Source organism: Eretmochelys imbricata, chromosome 5, assembly GCF_965152235.1.
Source record: "Eretmochelys imbricata isolate rEreImb1 chromosome 5, rEreImb1.hap1, whole genome shotgun sequence".
Classification (NCBI taxonomy): domain Eukaryota; kingdom Metazoa; phylum Chordata; order Testudines; family Cheloniidae; genus Eretmochelys; species Eretmochelys imbricata.
In genome coordinates this window covers 28,739,574-28,759,346 of record NC_135576.1, presented here as the reverse complement: position 1 = coordinate 28,759,346, position 19,773 = coordinate 28,739,574, and the positions used below count along the sequence as shown (strand labels likewise).

At 41.7% G+C, this 19,773-nt stretch overlaps 1 protein-coding gene across 2 annotated transcripts in view; it reads left to right on the top strand.

Moving 5' to 3' along the window:
• Positions 1–19,773, top strand: part of TTC33 (tetratricopeptide repeat domain 33) — a 127,095-nt gene that overhangs the window by 87,389 nt on the left and 19,933 nt on the right. For both annotated transcript variants that reach the window (XM_077816791.1, XM_077816792.1), the window contains exon 4: positions 14,363–14,494. In XM_077816791.1, coding sequence (XP_077672917.1) covers positions 14,363–14,494 — 132 coding nt within the window. The remainder of the gene's footprint in view (positions 1–14,362; positions 14,495–19,773) is intronic.

Below are 19,773 nucleotides of genomic sequence, written 5' to 3'. Positions count from 1 at the left end.
ATCTCTTTCTCTCGTTCTGGGGTGAGTGACTGTAGGCCTTTTCCCTGTAGCCCTCTTTCTGCTACCAGGTCCCACCTGTTCCTGCACAAGCGAGCTTCCCTTAATGAGGGCTCTCTTTTCCACCTAAATATTCCCCGTTTCAGCCTAATAGGTTGATTGGCTTATCTGGCCTATGTTAACCCCTTCAGGGTGAATGCGGGGAGCACACCCCTACACAGGAAGAGACCTCAATATTGATGCAAAATGATATTAATAAAAGTATTATAATTGAATATATTTTAAGTCATTACAAACTTGTTTGCCTTTACTAACCCTTAAGATACAGCTACAAGAATGACATAGTCAGGATGCTTGGAAGTATAACAATACATATGTTGATCTAATTATGTTAAAGGTAATCCAAGAAATTTCAGGTTTCTGCTTCTATCTCCCAAGGACAAACAAACCTCAGAAGGACAGACCACGTACAACATCAATGTTTTAACTGGAGGCCTAATTGTAAAAAGGAATGTAGGGTATATTATCAGATCAATACATCTAAGTAAAGTGGGCTCTACCAACCCCCACCTTTTTGCAAGCAAACCTGCTTGTCTTCTTAAAAATTTAAGAGAAAAACATATGTGTAGTTGGAGAAGGTTTAAACTTTTGTTTATTTTTTAAATGTTAATATGACAAACACCTTTTGCAAAGTGCATACTTGCAAATATGCTGGCTAAATAGAAAGCTTCTAATGTCATTGCTTTATAAATGGAAAATGCTTTTTATGCTAACATGGAATCTAGTGATGTTGCTTGACTAGTGTAAGAAGCCATTTAAGTATAGAATATTTATATTCATGGAGAATTAGCTAATTACTGGCAGTGCACAAGCAAACCATCAACCAACTCTGGAAGACAAGAATCATATCTCCAAAGTCAATAACTTTAATTATATTTAAGCTAAAGAGTTTGTAAATTATTTAATTAAAAAAGAACTTTTAATAACTAAAACCTTTTGTATAAAGAACAGAAGTGTTCAGAATTTTTGAAAACAGAATTTCATTTCATGTCAGACTCTAATAAAATCAAGAGACTATCTCATAAACTAGACAAAAAAAAGAGTTAAAACTAACTTTAAAATTTATCTGAACCTTTCCTGCCACAAGAAGAGAAAAGGCAACTAACAAAATATTGCATATGCATTAAACAGACTGCAAATTCAGAAGCTGAAAGTGTCACCTAACTCAACCCCAAAGGCATGAAGCCATTGAAAGGGTGACAGCCACCAGCTTTAAATCTAAACAGACCTGAAAAGGGTGTGTTTTCCTATTATTTTATGAAAATAGGAAGAAGGCTATAAAACTCTGAAGTGAGCAGCCTTTACACATCCTTGGCTACCCTGCTCAAACACAGTACTGCACTCCATAAGCAAGCTGCAACAGACAAATAAGAAAAATGGAGAAGACTCAAGAAGAAACTAACCCAGGAAAAATTCCCCAAGACTTCAGCATGGATTGGTGAGAGGAAGTTAACTAAAACACCACCAAAAGATTAGAATTAAAACTCTTGTAATGATTTTGTTGGAATATTGAAATACTGTAACTTAAAAGACTAACAATTTGTCCCGTTAATCACCATGTTGTTAGGCCATGTATTCCTGGAGAGGAGACTGGGCTAAATAATGTTAAATAGAGAAATAGTGTGATATAATTGGATTTAGGATTCTTAATGTTAATATTTAGCCTGTTTTAACACAGCTTCTTCTAAGTAACTAATTTAAATATCTTCTTTGATTTCATAGGATTTAGTTAAGATTCTTATTTTGCTCAGCTATAAACTGGTTAGATTATTATTAATAACTAGATAGGCTTCACTGGTCCTTAAATTATCTTGCCCATACATAAACAGTTTTAATTATCTAATAAGTTGCTAAAACTGAATTCACAATAATTTTGTGAAATAATATTCTTTTGTCTTAATTTACTAAGATAAAAGCATCCCCCAGAAGTGGTTCACTCTCAAGGGTGTAATCTCTGTTAATAGGTCTCCACAGAGAGGCATATGGAAGAGATTAATGGAAGTAACCAGTTTATCATTTGTGTTTGATTATTTGTGCTGTTTTGTTTAATGTTTTGTTTTGGTTAATGTTAATGAAATAGCCATGGTTAATAATTTTCATTATTTTTGCTTGGTCTTGATCATGATGTCCCTTAAGGTATGTGAAACAACATCTATATCTAACTGGTCACACCTTGAATACTGTATGCAGATGAGGTCACCTCATCTCGAAAAAGATACGTGGGAATTGGAAAAGGTTCAGAAAAGGGCAACAAAAATGATTAGGGGTATGGAAGAGCTGCCATATAAGGAGAGATTAAGACTGGGACTTTTCAGCTTGGAAAAGAGATGACCAAGAGGGGATATGATAGAAGTCTATAAAATCATGACTGATGTGGAGAAAGTAAATAAGGAAGTGTTATTTACTCCTTCTCGTAACACAAGAACTAAGGGTCCCCATGTGAAATTAATAAGCAGCAGAATTAAAACAAAGAAAAGGAAGTATTTTTTCACTAACGTACAACCAAGACTATAACAGAGTTCAAAAAAAAACTAGATACATTCATGGAAGATAGGTCCATCAATGGCTATTAGCCAGGATGGGCAGGGAATCTGTTTGCCAGAAGCTGGGAATGGGTGACCAGGGATGAATCACTTGATGATTACATGTTCTGTTCATTCCCTCTGGGGCACCTATCATTGGTTACTGTTGGAAGATAGGATAGTGGGCTAGATGGACCTTTGGTCTGACCCAGTATGGTCGTTCTTATAACTAAATAGTAGGAGCCACACCCCTGTGTTGTTAGTAAGAGAAACAATGAAATCTGGCCTACCATTTCTTGTTTCCTTGGACTACATATTTTTATTTGCAGTGTTGTTGTAGATAGCAATCTAACCCGCAATTGCCTACTTCATTTCAAGTGACCACATCCAGCATGTGTACTCCTGCTTAATTTGTGTTTAGCTCAGAGACATTTCTTTCTTCCCCCAGCCTGAAGAAGTGCTTTGTGTAGCTCAAAAACTTGTATCTTCCACCAACAGACGTTGATCCCATAAAACATATCACCTCACCTACTTTGTCTCTCTTAAATACTTTTAGTAATTTTTTAAAATAAAATTATTTGATGTCCAACAATTTACAATTACTTCTTTTCACCCCACAATGCCCTGTTGAAAGGAGAAGGTATAACAGAACCAGTTTTTCATTAGAGTAAACTGGGATTTCAAAGAGATGTACTAAAACTGCTTTATCCAGTTTATTCCAGTTTGTGGTTGTTTTGTTAAAAGCCCTGGTTTGTTCCTGATAATTGTTTCCCCTAGTTTCAAGTGACTGGTAGAAGTATGAAAGATTAATTTCTTTTCCATTTGCCAAAGTCTATACCAATGTCTGTGAGGACATAATACGGACAAAAAGGGGTTGCACAGGTAGCACTGATGGCATAAAGTGAAATCTGCAGACGCTTTTTAACTGGTGGTAATGATTGTTTAAACATGTATGTATTTGTGCTGTGGTAGTACCCAAAGGACCCAATCAGGGTTAAGGGCCCCATTGTGCTAAGTACAGTACAACTCACAGCAGGACATAGTCCATGCCTAAAAGAGATTACAGTCTAAAGAAGGGGTCTCAAAGTCCAGGCCCGCAGGCCATCTGCGGCCTGAGAACCTCCTCACTGTGGCCTGCGGAGGAGAGACGCATGCAGACACGCTGCTGACAATGTCTGCTGCAGGCGCTGCGGCCCCCGCAGCTCCCATTGGCTGAGGGAGAGGGACAGAGATATCATCACTAGTGGCCATGCAAAGTCAGCCATGGAGGTAGTGTCATTAGTTGGGAAGAGTCAGCCATGGAGGCAGCATCATTAGTTGCCAGGCAGAATTAGCCATGGAGGCCCCGTCATTTTTTTCCACAATGAATATAAACAAGTCAAAATACTGAACACAGCTATCTGATGCACAGAATCACAGAATATCAGGGTTGGAAGGGACCTCAGGAGGTCATCTAGTCCAACCCCCTGCTCAAAGCAGGACCAGTCCCCAATTTTTGCACCAGATCCCTAAACGGCCCCCTCAAGGATTGAACTCATAACCCTGGGTTTAGCAGGCCAATGCTGAAACCACTGAGCTGTCCCTTCTCCCACCTTGCTGCAATCCTGAAGATTTCAACTGCTCAGTCACTGAGGCCAAACGTCAACAAACTGACAGAACTGAAGCATTGCCAGGTGTTTGGCAAACACTAAAAACTCTCTGGCAGGTGAAGAATTGTATGGAGTTTTATGACAGTTTTATTATTTCTAAGAAATTCAAAATAAAAAAATTCAATATAAATATAAACGTCATCTTCAGTGACGTTATTGGCCCACTGGGAGGATTTGAAGACTGGCCCTGGCCCTGGCCCTGGCCCTAAGGTAAATTGAATTTGAGACCCCCTAGTGTAAAGTAATCCACTTTGGAAGTGAATAAATTAACTTGGAAAAAGGCTGTCTTATTCTGGAGTGAGTATCCACAGGTGAGTTTATACTGAAATGACTATTTCAGAATAATTATTCCTGAATAGCAGTCATGGTAAATTTCCAAGTGTAGACAAGCCCTTAGGAAAGACACAAAAAGTGAGTGTAAAAGGAAAGAGGGGAAGTGTAATAGTAATAATAAGTAGTATTTTGATAGACCGCCTATGGGTCTGGTTCAGGGCCCATTGAAGTCTGCGGAAGTCTTTCATCAACTTCAGTGGCCTGTATGTATAGCTTGAGAGACTTTTTTAAAAATAAATATCATCAGTCCATCTCCGGCTATGTGCCTAGCTATTACCAATAGGCAAATTCCTTTAAGAATTGCAATAGAAGTTGGTCTTGAAGAGCGATATGAATGAGAAAAACAATTGTCTTACGGACCAATTCAGTAAGGCATTCCATGTGTAAGGGTTGGAAGAGAGCAGGGACATGCGTGTGAGAGAAGCAGACAAATGAACTGTCAAGGCTGATATGATGGAGCAAAGAAGGCAAGAGCAAATCAGTAGGGAGGGGCATGGAAGGATTCAGGAGGAGTGACATTTTGAATTGACTGGCTGGAGTGATTGGATGTCATGGAAGTAGAGGGGATTGCTGTAATCAAGACAGGCTTAGGCAGGATGAAAAGGACTCGATCTTAGAGGTGATTGTAAGGAGAGGTGGCAAGATGAAAAGAGAAAGGAGGAAGTATGAGGGTTTGGGAATGTGGGTATGGATTTACTTTTAGCCATGTTATATTTAAATTGGTCATGAGTCATCCAAAAGGAGATGTCATGACATGGAAAGAAATCTATTTTAGGGTATGTTTGAGGGACTGGCAATTAGAAGTAAAATATTTTCACTTGCAAACTGGGATAATTTGATGTGAAAATTAGTGAAATGCAATAAATACAGCACCTTGCAGTAGTATTTTTACAAATTAATTTTTCAGGATAGAACTGCACTTGAAAGTAGGTTTTGAACAGCTCCTCTTACATTCAAATAAAACTCAGTCACTAGGTTTAGAGCATTTGGTGTACCATTCAAATGTATATACATGCTACAGCATTTTCTGGGCATGTAATCTTGAAAATGGATTTAGAAATATGGTAGATTCTGTCTTGATAGTATGATGCTAATCTGAGCAGAACAAAAGTTTCATTGTACATATTTTGTTTTTATTCATTGTTACAGTCTATATTTACTGACCTAGTAAAATCAGATTCTGCTACCTCAATTTCTAAGTAATAATATGGTCAACATTTCATTCTGTTTACATTCATTCCTCTTTGCTAGTCCCTGCAGTGGCCACTATTAAAATATTATTTGTTAAAGCAGGAAAGTCACAGGTAGATTAATCCAAATCAAGCCAAAATGCTCAAGTGAGTCAGTTTGGTGCTCACAAAACAGGAAGGAAGGAGAGTCATCTGTATTGTGAGTCTCCTTGTTTAAAAATTATCTGGGACTTAAGCAGTTCGATAAGCATTTTGTTCTTTTGCATTCATTCTCTGCTCCCACTCAGAGCATTTAAATATATATATATATATATATATATATATATATATATGAGATACCCTATATATATATAAATTGTGCCAAAAAATACACATGTGGGTATAAATTTGTACCTGTTTTGCTTGTGGAAATTGGGTATGTCTTTTTGAAAACCTCTCTCTAAATTGAAGAGTTGATTTTAATAGCATTTATTATACATTCCAAGTTTAATTAAAACTCTCTTCAAGGACTTCTTAAGGGACTTTGAAAGAACATTGGTTTGCTGCACAAAATATACAGACCCCAGTTCAGCAAGGTACTTAAGCAGATGCCTAACTATAAGCACATGAAGCGCAGTCAAGTCAGGTGCTGCACTAAAGAGCCTTAATGGGTAGGGCCTGTCAAGGTTCCTCCCCCACTCTGAACTCTAGGGTACAGATGTGGGGACCTGCATGAAAAACCTCCTAAGCTTATCTTTACCAGCTTAGGTCAAAACTTCCCCAAGGTACAAAGTATTCCACCCGTGGTCGTTGGAATGGCCGCTACCACCACCAAACTAATACTGGTTACTGGGGAAGAGCTGTTTGGACGCGTCTTTCCCCCCAAAATACTTCCCAAAACCCTGCACCCCACTTCCTGGACAAGGTTTGGTAAAAAGCCTCACCAATTTGCCTAGGTGACTACAGACCCAGACCCTTGGATCTTAAGAACAATGAACAATCCTCCCAACACTTGCACCCCCCCCCCTTTCCTGGGAAATGTTGGATAAAAAGCCTCACCAATTTGCATAGGTGACCACAGACCCAAACCCTTGGATCTGAGAACAATGAAAAAACATTCAGTTTTTTACAAGAAGACTTTTAATAGAAAATAGAAGTAAATAGAAATGAAGAAATCCCCCCTGTAAAATCAGGATGGTAGATATCTTACAGGGTAATTAGATTCAAAAACATAGAGAACCCCTCTAGGCAAAACCTTAAGTTACAAAAAAGATACACAGACAGAAATAGTTATTCTATTCAGCACAATTCTTTTCTCAGCCATTTAAAGAAATCATAATCTAACACATACCTAGCTAGATTACTTACTAAAAGTTCTAAGAAAGAAAAGGAGTACTTGTGGCACCTTAGAGACTAACGAATTTATTTGAGCATGAGCTTTCGTGAGCTACAGCTCACTTCAGCTGTAGCTCACGAAAGCTCATGCTCAAATAAATTCGTTAGTCTCTAAGGTGCCACAAGTACTCCTTTTCTTTCTGCGAATACAGACTAACACGGCTGTTACTCTGAAACCTAAAAGTTCTAAGACTCCATTCCTGTTCTGTCCCTGGCAAAAGCAGCATACAGACAGACACAGACCCTTTGTTTCTCTCCCTCCTCCCAGCTTTTGAAAGTATCTTGTCTCCTCATTGGTCATTTTGGTCAGGTGCCAGCGAGGTTACCTTTAGCTTCTTAACCCTTTACAGGTGAGAGGAGCTTTCCCCTGGCCAGGAGGGATTTCAAAGGGGTTTACCCTTCCCTTTATATTTATGACACGCCCCCCAAATCTCAGCTAGGGTGAAACACTGGCTGGGATTTCTTCCTGGAGCTCTGTGTCAATGGAGTGGTATGCCCGTTCAGTCAGTCCTGGGGTGGCTGAGAACGTTGGCGCGTAGCTAGTGCACAGCTCCTGGATCTGCTGTCGCTGCATACGCCCAAGGGTCATGGAGAGGTTCACCTCTTCCACACCACCAGCACATTTCCCTTCGTAGTAGACACCTTCAGGCCACTCAGCATCATCTTCTCCCTGGGCTGTAAACTGACAAACCTTTAATTCTCTGGAATAAAAGGGCTTTAGAGAATTAATATGGTACACCTTAGGCTTTCGGTTGGAGGTGGGGAATGCTATGAGATAATTAACAGCTCCCAGGCGCTCCTGGACCATGAATGGCCCTTCCCACGATGCTTCCATTTTATGGGCCTGGAGCGCCTTTAAGACCATGACCTGGTCTCCTACTTTGAAGGAACGCTCTCTGGCATGTTTATCATACCAGGCTTTTTGCTCTTTTTGAGCATCCTGTAAGTTTTCTCTAGCAAGGGCTAAAGAGGTTCGGAGGGTGTTTTGTAGGTTGGTTACAAAGTCCAGAATGTTAGTTCCTGGAGAAGGTGTAAATCCCTCCCATTGCTGCTTCACCAACTGCAATGGCCCCTTAACCTCACGGCCATATACAAGTTCAAATGGGGAAAACCCTAAACTGGGATGTGGTACAGCTCTGTAGGCAAAGAGCAACTGCTGCAACACTAGGTCCCAATCATTGGAGTGCTCATTTACGAATTTACGTATCATGGCCCCCAAAGTTCCATTAAACTTCTCCACCATGCCATTTGTTTGATGGTGGTAAGGAGTGGCAACCAAGTGATTTACCCCATGAGCTTCCCAAAGGTTTTTCATAGTTCCTGCCAGGAAATTAGTCCCTGCATCTGTGAGGATGTCGGAGGGCCAACCTACCCTGGCAAAAATGTCTGCTAGTGCCTGGCATACACTTTTAGCCCTGGTGTTGCTTAGAGCTACTGCTTCCGGCCATCGGGTGGCAAAATCCATGAAAGTCAGTATGTACTGCTTTCCTCTGGCTGTCTTTTTCGGAAAAGGACCCAGAATATCCACAGCTACTCGCTGAAATGGAACTTCAATGATGGGGAGTGGTTGTAGAGGGGCTTTGACCTGGTCTTGGGGTTTTCCCACTCTTTGGCACACCTCACAAGACTGGACATAGGTAGAAACATCCTTGCCCATTCCCTCCCAGTGGAATGACCCCCCCAAACGGTCTTTGGTCCTGTTCACCCCAGCATGGCCACTAGGGTGATCGTGGGCTAAACTCAAGAGCTTGGCCCGGTATTTAGTTGGAACTACCAACTGTCTCTGAGGATGCCAGTCTTCCTGGTGTCCACCAGAAAGAGTTTCCTTGTATAAAAGTCCTCTTTCTACAACAAACCTGGATCGATTAGAAGAGCTGAGAGGCGGTGGGTTGCTCCGTGCCGCCGTCCAAGCTCTCTGGAGGCTTTCATCTGCTTCCTGTTCGGTCTGGAACTGTTCCCTTGATGCTGGGGACATCAGTTCCTCATTGGATTGTGGACCTAGGCTTGGTCCCTCTGGAAGCGATATAGGGGATGGAGCTGTTTCTGTTGACTGTGAACCGCTCTCCGCTGGTGCACTAGGTTGGGATTCAGGCTCCGGCTGAGCCTCTTGTGTAGGGTTATCAGCTGCTGCCAGTTCAGGTTCGGTGGGGCCCTCTGGTGTTGAGGTTGCAAGTACTGGATTCAGTGCTGGCACGGGGTCTGGTGTTGGTTGTTCGGCTGGTTCCGGTTCTGGGACTGGTTCCATCTGGGTCTCTGGGACTGGATCCACTACTGCTGTTGCAGACATTGGCCTGGGGTCCGGGTCCATCACCTCTGACTGGGTCCTGATAGAAGTTTCCGGAACAGAGCTAGGCCTCACGGCTTGTTTAGCCTGGCTGCGGGTGACCATTCCCACCCTCTTGGCCTGCTTCACATGATTGGCCAAGTCTTCCCCCAACAGCATGGGGATGGGATAATCATCATAGACTGCAAAAGTCCACATTCCTGACCAGCCCTTGTACTGGACAGGCAACTTGGCTGTAGGCAAATTGAAAGAGTTGGACTTGAAGGGTTGAATCGTCACTTGGATCTCTGGGTTGATTAAATTGGGGTCCACTAAGGAAGCATGGATAGCTGACACTTGTGCTCCGGTGTCCCTCCACGCGGTGACCTTCTTCCCGCCCACACTCACAGTTTCCCTCCGCTCCAAGGGTATCTGGGAGGTATCTGGGCCTGTGGACCTCTGGTGTGATTCCGGTGCAATGAACTGTAATCTGTTGGGGTTCTTGGGGCAGTTGGCCTTTACATGCCCAAGCTCATTACATTTAAAACATCGTCCAGCTGACGGGTCACTGGGGCGAGGAGGGTTGCTGGAGAACGGGGTGGCAGGACGATAAGGGGTCTGGAGGGTTCTTTGGGAGGTAGGTGGGGCCTTGGGTGGCCCCCGGTAATAGGGTGTGGTCTGGGGTGGTCCCTTCTGGTCTCCGCTCCAACTGCGACCAGTTTTCTTCTTCTCTGCCACCTCCATCCATCTGGCTCCAATCTCTCCTGCCTCGATTACAGTTTTGGGTTTCCCATCTAGGATGTATCTTTCTATTTCCTCAGGAACACCCTCTAAGAATTGTTCCATTTGCATTAGGAAGGGCAAATTTACTGGAGATTCAACACTTGCTCCTGATATCCAGGCATCCCAATGTTTCACAATGTGGTAGGCATGTCGGGTAAATGACATGTCTGGTTTCCACCTTAGGGCTCTGAACCTCCGACGAGACTGCTCGGGTGTTATCCCCATTCTGACTCTCGCCTTGGATTTAAACAGTTCATACTTGTTCATGTGTTCTTTAGGCATTTCAGCTGCCACCTCAGCTAAGGGTCCACTGAGCTGCGGCCTCAGCTCTACCATGTATTGGTCAGTAGAGATGTTGTACCCAAGGCAGGCCCTTTCGAAGTTTTCTAAGAAGGCCTCAGTATGATCACCTGCCTTGTAGGTGGGGAACTTTCTGGGATGGAAAGTGGTACTTGGAGAAGGATTACTAGGGTTTGTTGGGATATTCTGCTGAGCCTTTATCTTCTCCATCTCCTCCACATACTTCCTCTCTTTTTCCTTCTCCTCCAGTTCTTTGTCCCTCGCTTCCATAGCTCTCCTGTGAGCAGCCGCTTGGTGTTGTTCTGCTTCTCTCGCTGCCTCCCTTTCTTGTTCCTTCTTCAGCTGCATGAGTTCTATCTGTCTTTCATGTTCCCTTTGTCTTTCCTCAGCCTGAAATTTGGCTAATTCCAGCTGTAGTCGAGCTGAGGATTTGGTCATTCTAACCTCTCTGTTTTTAACTAACTTTACACCCGAGGTTTAGAAATAAACAAAAAAAAAACTTGGCTGTAAAATTTTGCTGTGCTGGAATAGAATACCTATTCTCTGATAGTGATTGTCAGCCTACAGAAAAAGACAATTCCCTTGTCTCTGCTCTGGGCCCAACTTAAAGCAAAAAACCTCCAGCTACTTGGAAACCTGCTTACCCAGCCCAAAGAAAAAAAAATTCCCTTTCAAACCTGTGCTCCTTGTAAAACAAAAAAAATCAAAATCCAAAAAAAAAAAACCCTGCCACTTTTGTCTCCAGGCAAATGGGTAGAGCACACACCCCCTATTTACTTTTAGGAAGGAAAAAAAAACAAAAACCTCTGGGTTGGAAGACTGTGAATTTCCCTGCAGGAGTTAAGTACCCTGCCTCCAGGCAAAGAAAACCTGCAATTCACAAGATAATCCCCTTTTGTCTCTGCTTGGCCACAAAGCAGAGAAAAACAATCTGCTTTCAGTTTCAACTGCTTTCCAAAGGAAAAAAAAAATTCCTTTTTAAAATCTGTATTTCTAGTTCAAAAAATCTCAACTGGATCTCAAAATGATTTCAGGTTAATCCCACCACTATGCCACCATGTCAAGGTTCCTCCCCCACTCTGAACTCTAGGGTACAGATGTGGGGACCTGCATGAAAAACCTCCTAAGCTTATCTTTACCAGCTTAGGTCAAAACTTCCCCAAGGTACAAAGTATTCCACCCGTGGTCCTTGGAATGGCCGCTACCACCACCAAACTAATACTGGTTACTGGGGAAGAGCTGTTTGGACGCGTCTTTCCCCCCAAAATACTTCCCAAAACCCTGCACCCCACTTCCTGGACAAGGTTTGGTAAAAAGCCTCACCAATTTGCCTAGGTGACTACAGACCCAGACCCTTGGATCTTAAGAACAATGAACAATCCTCCCAACACTTGCACCCCCCCCCCTTTCCTGGGAAATGTTGGATAAAAAGCCTCACCAATTTGCATAGGTGACCACAGACCCAAACCCTTGGATCTGAGAACAATGAAAAAACATTCAGTTTTTTACAAGAAGACTTTTAATAGAAAATAGAAGTAAATAGAAATGAAGAAATCCCCCCTGTAAAATCAGGATGGTAGATATCTTACAGGGTAATTAGATTCAAAAACATAGAGAACCCCTCTAGGCAAAACCTTAAGTTACAAAAAAGATACACAGACAGAAATAGTTATTCTATTCAGCACAATTCTTTTCTCAGCCATTTAAAGAAATCATAATCTAACACATACCTAGCTAGATTACTTACTAAAAGTTCTAAGACTCCATTCCTGTTCTGTCCCTGGCAAAAGCAGCATACAGACAGACACAGACCCTTTGTTTCTCTCCCTCCTCCCAGCTTTTGAAAGTATCTTGTCTCCTCATTGGTCATTTTGGTCAGGTGCCAGCGAGGTTACCTTTAGCTTCTTAACCCTTTACAGGTGAGAGGAGCTTTCCCCTGGCCAGGAGGGATTTCAAAGGGGTTTACCCTTCCCTTTATATTTATGACAGGCCCTGATTCAGCAAAGCACTTAAGCACATGCTCATTGCAGGGGAGATTAGAATGGAAGATTTTTCCCCATATTAGAAAATGTATAGCTCAGTAAACAAAAAAGTAGAAAAAATGATGTTTCTGATGAATGATTATTTGAAAAAAATAATGAATACATATGTATTATATCGCTGAGCGTACTTTTAGGAAAGGACATCTCCAAACTGCCAATAATATCAGCTGCATGAGAAAACACTCAGATATATGTTTTGGAGTTACTTTAAATGGAAAAATATTGGCAGGCGGCATTGAATGCCATATTAGGCTCCTAAAAGTGCCCTGGCCAATGTTTCCTCAGATTTGTACTGTACTCTTGTAGCAACAGACATATCAAGAGATGAATATTAAGACAAATTTGTTAATGCTGCAGTTTGGGCAGCTAACAAAACAAGATCACTTTTTAAACTGGAAGTCTGAACACCGGCCAACTAATAATTATTGGATGGGTCTGTTTACAAATCTGTTGTAAATGGGAGGAAGAAGACTAGTGCTCACAAAATTATAAATAACCTGAATACTTCGGAAAAGTAGTGGAATATTTTTCAGGCTTTTCTCGAAAATCAGGTCTGCTGACAACTGATATGAAAAAGAAATGGAAAAAAGGCATTAAATCATGCATTTCTCAAAAGAATTCCAGCCACCCATTAAACTCTGTTCTAAGATTATCAAGTGGAATTGAACTGAACCCAGATTTCTAAATTGTACCATAGGGTAGTCACACTAAAAAACACCAACAACTTTGATTTAAAGTGTTCATTTGAATGCTGTTTGTTTTGTTTCTCTTGTACAGAATTATTAGCTTTCTTATCTGTCTAGTGCTTGTACTGTGCTCATCATAGTGCTATCAGAACACTTTACAAGTTATAAAACTAAACATTCAAAATATCTTTGCATCTTTTTTCCCTTCATTTCTAGACGTAGGTTAGTCATGTTTCTTATATTTGTATTTGGTATATTTTAGCCTTCTAATAAAAAATACTTTTTTGAAAAATACTTTGAGTTCCTGTCAGAGTTTGACCTTTAATGTTTTCGCCTTCAAATGTGTTAAAGTAACTATGTTACTAGCTTAAACACAATTAATGGAACCACCATGGATTAGTAGTAGATAGGGCTGGAGACTTCCATTCTGCTCCTAGTGCTGCCACTGATTAGCATTTCAAAAATTACTGTGCTATTGAGCAAGTCCCTTGACCTGTCTGTGCCTCCGTTTCCCCATCTGTGAAATGGGAATATTTAACTTGCTGTTGTAAAGCTCTTTGAAATCCATGAATGAAAAGTGCTCTGTAAGAACTAAGTATTAGTAGTAGAAGTAATGGCTATCCAATAATTTAATTCTGTCTAGTTTTTACAAGACAACTAAAAAACAATCCCTTTTGTAGGGAAAGTAAGGAAGCTGAAATTGTTTAAAGATGATAGAACAAGAATGAAAGTTAAGAAAAGTAAGAAAAGACATTTCTAGCATGTCAGATTCTGAGTATTGTGATGAAAGTTAGTATTGTGTAGGTGAAACACACAGTGCTCTGTTGTTGCTTGTTGTCATATCTACCACTGATCTGTATATTGGGCAAGTTTGTGGCCCATTTCATAGATATGCATAGGAGCTAACCAGAATAGAGGCCTCTGTGCTTAGAAGAGCATAGGTGCTGCTACTGATGTGTTCCCTCCTGCTACAAGTTGGCAAAGAGAGCAGGCAGTCTGTGCTCCTCTCAGTGCAACTAGGAAATCCCCCAGAGCCAATATGTATATGCACAATCAGTAGCAGAGGGCTCTGGCTGTTGAAAGCTAGCTATTTATGATTTTCTGTGAACTGCTTGAGATTTTGGGGTATCACTGACTAACCTACACCTACTACTTTTTCATAGGTCTTGATGGCTCTACATGAGATGTTCCCAGCAGTGCATGCAGCAGAAATGGCCATCCAGAGAAATCCACATTCTTGGGAGGCATGGCAGACTTTGGGACGTGCCCAGCTTGGATTAGGAGAAATAGGACTGGTAAGAAAACAGCCTTATCAAAGAGTGGAACATGCAGATCATGAATTAGGAACCACGTGTGATAGAGTAAAAGTACCAGAATGCCAAAGTAATTTAATTTCCTTTATAATACTCGAATGTAAACAAGGCAAAAGATTATTGTTCCTTTTATTTCCAGTAATCTTAACAAACATTTCCTGTATAACGTTATTGTTGGGTTTGTGAAAGACCCGGCCAGATCAAAGCCATTCACCTTATTCACATGAGGGATTTAACCAATAGTGTTGTTACACATATCTAACTACACAAGTGCAGGTGCCTATTGCCTAGCTAGATTCAGTGCAGTTTGCCATGGTTTGAAATCCATGTACCTGTTCAAGTCATGGTCTGCATTGGCGCAGCTTGTCTATAATAGGGGTTTGTACTGTTGCAGCTACATCAGTGTCTAAAACACTCATCTAAACAAGACCTTACTCTTTTCCTCAAGGAGAAGTTTATGAATTTAGCAAATCTGTATGAAAGCAAGGTTGAGTTGTCTACTCCATTAGAATACTTAATTTTGGGGATCAAATGTTATAGCCCTCTATTATACCTAGTTTGGCACTGATAAGTTAATTTTACATTGTGTTTAAGAGATATAGGTACATGTGCCCAGAGATAAGTGTGATGGATGCTTAGGTGTCATGACTGGGACATTGGTGGTCAGACCTAGTGGTTAGAGCAGGAGTTGGGAGTCCAGCCAAATCAGGTACAAGGAGGTCAGAGTTCAAGACAAGCCAGTGGGCAGATGGAAAATCTGTCATTAGGAGGCAGGTAAGGTGAGGTCACTGGTAGGCCAAAGTCCAAGGAAGGTCAGAGGGCAAACTGAGAGTCATGTGTCAGGAGGCAGGCAGGGTCAGGTTACCAGGAGATCTGGATCGGGCATCAGGTTACAGACAACAATTAAATAGCGAAGTCAAGGACAAACCTGGATCGGAAGCTAGAGTCTAGGGCAGGGGTAGGCAACCTATGGCACTCGTGCCAAAGGCGGCACGCGAGCTGATTATCAGTGGCACTCACGCTGCCCAGGTCCTGGCCACCGGTCTGGGGGGCTCTGCATTTTAATTTAATTTTAAATGAAGCTTTTTAAACATTTTTAAAACTTTATTTACTTTACATACAACAATAGTTTTGTTATATATTATAGACTTATAGAAAGAGACCTTCTAAAAACATTAAAATGTATTATCGGCACGCGAAACCTTCAATTAGAGTGAATAAATGAAGACTTGGCACACCACTTCTGAAAAGTTGCCGACCCCTGGTCTAGGGTCTGTTGCAAGCAGAAACAGGCAGGTAGTCTGTGGTGTACCTCAGACAGCTCCCTTCCATGCTTCCTGGTTTAAGTATTGGCACCAGCCAATCAATGGGCTGTGAGGCGCTGCCACTCTGGTCCTGCTGCGTGGTACTTTCTACCAAGCCCAGACCTACAGGGTCCTCCTGTAGGAGCCCAGTCTAAGCCTCCTGTACTGATGTGAGGGCATCAGGCACCCAAAACCCCCATAGTCTCTGGTTCCAGCCCTGCTGGTTCATACATTGTGTAAAATAAAATATACAGAGATCTGGAATCGCATTGAGCTGCAAGTTAATGTTGTTGAAATTTTTTTTAAATGGTTTAAAATTCTTTAACAAAATGAATGAATAAATACAGGTTGGACCCTTTAGCAGATCCTCTTTTTGCAAAAGTGTACACTAAAATACCCTATTTTTAAAAAATACACTTTTACTGGGCAATTACATTGTTCTTGTACATACTGTACATATATGTGTGTGTGTGTGTGTGTATTATTTTTTTTAACTGATAAATGAATAGGTACACAACAGTTATACCCAACTGCTCCTCAACTTACCTTTCCTTGGTAGTGTTTCAGAAGAAGTAGATCTTGTGAGGGAGGAATCGGTGATGGTCTTCTGGACTAGTTCAGGGGAGTCATGCCATGCATAACAGTCAGTATATAAGAAAGCATGGAGATGTTTATGACAGAAGTAAACAAGTGGATGGTTAAGGCTAATGTAGCAAAGTGCAGGAGTTCTTATCATTGTGTCACAGAATTATAAAGATAAAAAAATAGTTTCCCAGGAAAAGCTCACATCAACGCATAGACTAATGAACTGGAACTACAAATAAAAGGGTGGCTATAATTAATAATATCTATCTAAATATCATTCAAACCAGCTATCTTATAATAAAGAGCAATATGGGTGAGACCCCAGTGTTTGTGATGATTAAATGTATGTGACATTCATATCTGTGTACACAGTTTTCCTGCTGTGTTAATTTGAAAGCACAACCAAGCAGAACTGTTGATGAAAACACATGTAGTGAAGGCAAAAGGCCATCAGTAAAATGATTAATAATGGATTCTGAAATAAAAAGATATTTGCTTTGTTTTATTTGATCTTTTGTAATACATGGAGTTGAGCAGCTGTGTGATGATCCAAGAATATTACAATTACAGGGAATTCAGAGTCCTGTTAAAAAGAGAATGATTAAAGATGTAATGTTTAGGCTGACATTTCTTTGGCCATTTATGAGAAATTAATATGAACTGTTTTCTTTTTTTGTTTGTTTTGTGGCTGGATCACTCAGAGTTTTTAAATTTTTTTTATAAATAGAAGCGTCAGTGAGAACTAGTGCCTTTACTGTATTTGAAAAAAATTGATATATAAATAACATTTGAAAGCTGTATACTACATATGTACAGTGTCTATTTTCTGTTGTCTTGATATCACAAGATGAGGATGTTTTACATACAAACTCATGCATATCTAAAGTGTGGCGCACTGAATCACCAGTGAAATTCTATGGCACACACCAGCCTCTTGTGCCCCTACACCAAAGTAAGTGGAACACTGCTATTTCATCCCCCCCAAGGACACTGATTTTCTGATCACCCACCCTCTGCCAAATTCCCTGGTAATCAATGCTGCCAGTGCACGTGGCCATCAGCAGCACTTCAAATCAACACCACCAAATCACAGTGCCAAGAAACTAGACTTGCTGAGTAGAAAAGTTTATTCATTGGTGGGGTTGCAATTTTGTATTGCCAGTTACCAAGCCATTTTGGACAAATATGATTTTCTGTTCTATTCCCATCTGGTGGACTTCCAGGACTCTCTTCCTCCTGACCAACAGCAGGACTTCCAACGCATGCTAGATGAAGACAAATTGGTGGCCCAAGTTGCACTCCAGGCAGCAGTGGATGCTGTAGACACTGCCTCTCACTCCTTAGTGTCCACGGTTGTCCTCCGTCACAACTCGTGGCTCCAGTCTAATGGTCTTCCAAAGGAGGTTCAGATGATGCTGAAAGACCTTCCCTTTGACAATAATAAATTGTTTAGCGACAAAATGGACAAATCTTTTCACTCCCTTAAGGAGTCCCGTGCCACCCTTTGCTCCCTGGGTATATATACTCCAGCTCCCACCTGCTGACAACATTTCCACCCTTCTGTCCTCGCACCGCCTATCAGCCATACCCCCGATGACCTTTGAAACTCCTCAGCATCAACCTCACTCTCAACAGCCCTGGCACTCTCCCTCAGCTGCCTCTGCCACTTCAACTTCCCACCGATGACCCAAACCATCGTTTTGACACTTGTATCAAGACCCGCGAACTGTCCATAACCCTTCTGGACACACACCCCGTTGTATTCAGGGATCGTCAGGCACTCTTTGCCCACACTTGGAGTTCAATCACCTCCAATCACTGGGTGCTGGACATCATCCATTAGGGATACCTGATGAAATTCCTTTCCTTCCCTTGGTGCCACCTGCCCGGGGGACGCCCCCCAGACCTCTCCCAACTCCATGTTCTCCACAATGAAGCCACCACCCTCCTCTGTAAGGGCTCCATAGAACCTGTGCCACATTGCCACCGTTTCTTCTATTCCCCCTATTTCCTCAGTCTGAAAAAAGGGGATGGTATATGCCACATCCGTGCCTTGAAGAAATTCATTCCCAACTTTAGTTTCCAGATGGTCACCCTCCTTACTATCCCCTCCCTCCCCCATAGAGCCTGGTTCGCAGCTGTCAATATGAAAGACGCATACTTTCATATAGACATATACCCTGCTTATCGCAAATTCCTTTGTCGTGAGGAATGCCCATTATCAATTTTGTGTTCTCCCCTTTGGAATCACCACTGCCCCCTCTCCCCTTATATTTACCAAGCTCTTTGCAGTTGTAGCAGCCTATATGTGCCGACTGGGACGCCCTATTTCCTTACTTAGATGACTGGCTTCTGGTGTCATCCTCCCACTCCCGCCTCCTGACTACCCATGCACTCCCTGCACACCGGCCTTCAGAGACTAGGAGTATGCTTCAATGAAGAAAAATCCGTCCTCGTTCCTACGCACATGCTTACCTTTATTGTTATACCAATAAAATAAAAATCAGCAGGATCTTGTTAAAGGGGAAAAGGCAAAATGCCACATTTATTGTGAATACAGAAAGAGTCATAGTAAGCAGTTAGTTATAGCTATAACATTCCATTCAATTTCATATTTATTCACACATTCATTCATACACACACACACACACAGGTTCTGCAAGGTTGTTATCATAGTTACCAGCCTTAGACTTGCTCATGCCAAGCCACTGGCCAGGTGGCCTGGACATGAGGAGGACACGTCAGCTGCTCATCTGATGCTCCTGGAAATTGGTTTGCAGAATCAGACCCCAAAGTTCTCACTTTCTAGAGTCCACTTTTATAGGAATTTATTCCTATGCCAGTCTATGGGAATTGCTTCATCATGCTGTTACTGAATCAATCAGCAGATGGCACATTCCTGACGTCTCCGTGCTGCCAGATGTTATCTTGTTCTTTGGTTCTCCCATTCTTGAGGCTGTTGGGTGGATTCTGGTCTGCCCTCCGGGGGTCCTCTGGTTATTTCCACTTGACACCTTCTTCAGCCGATGGACACTGGATTCTTAGGCTGGCACCTCCCTGATCATTCAGTTATTATCCACACCAAGCATCCATCCACATACATCCTCTATCTCTATTTTAATGACAATTGTTAACAAAGCGAGATGACTACAACAAAAGGGCGGGGAGTCTCTGGGTGCTGTTTCTGTTGTTACAAAGTATTGCTTTGAATCTCTCTCTGTGTGAGTAGTTGTTGTTACAAAGAATTGCTTTGAGAACAGGCTCTGTCTTAGAATGTACTAACACAATTAGCAGCTTGCAAGTTTCACACGTAGAGGGAGAGAAACAGTACCAAAAACCAAGAGACCTCTTAATTATTAATACCCTGGATTT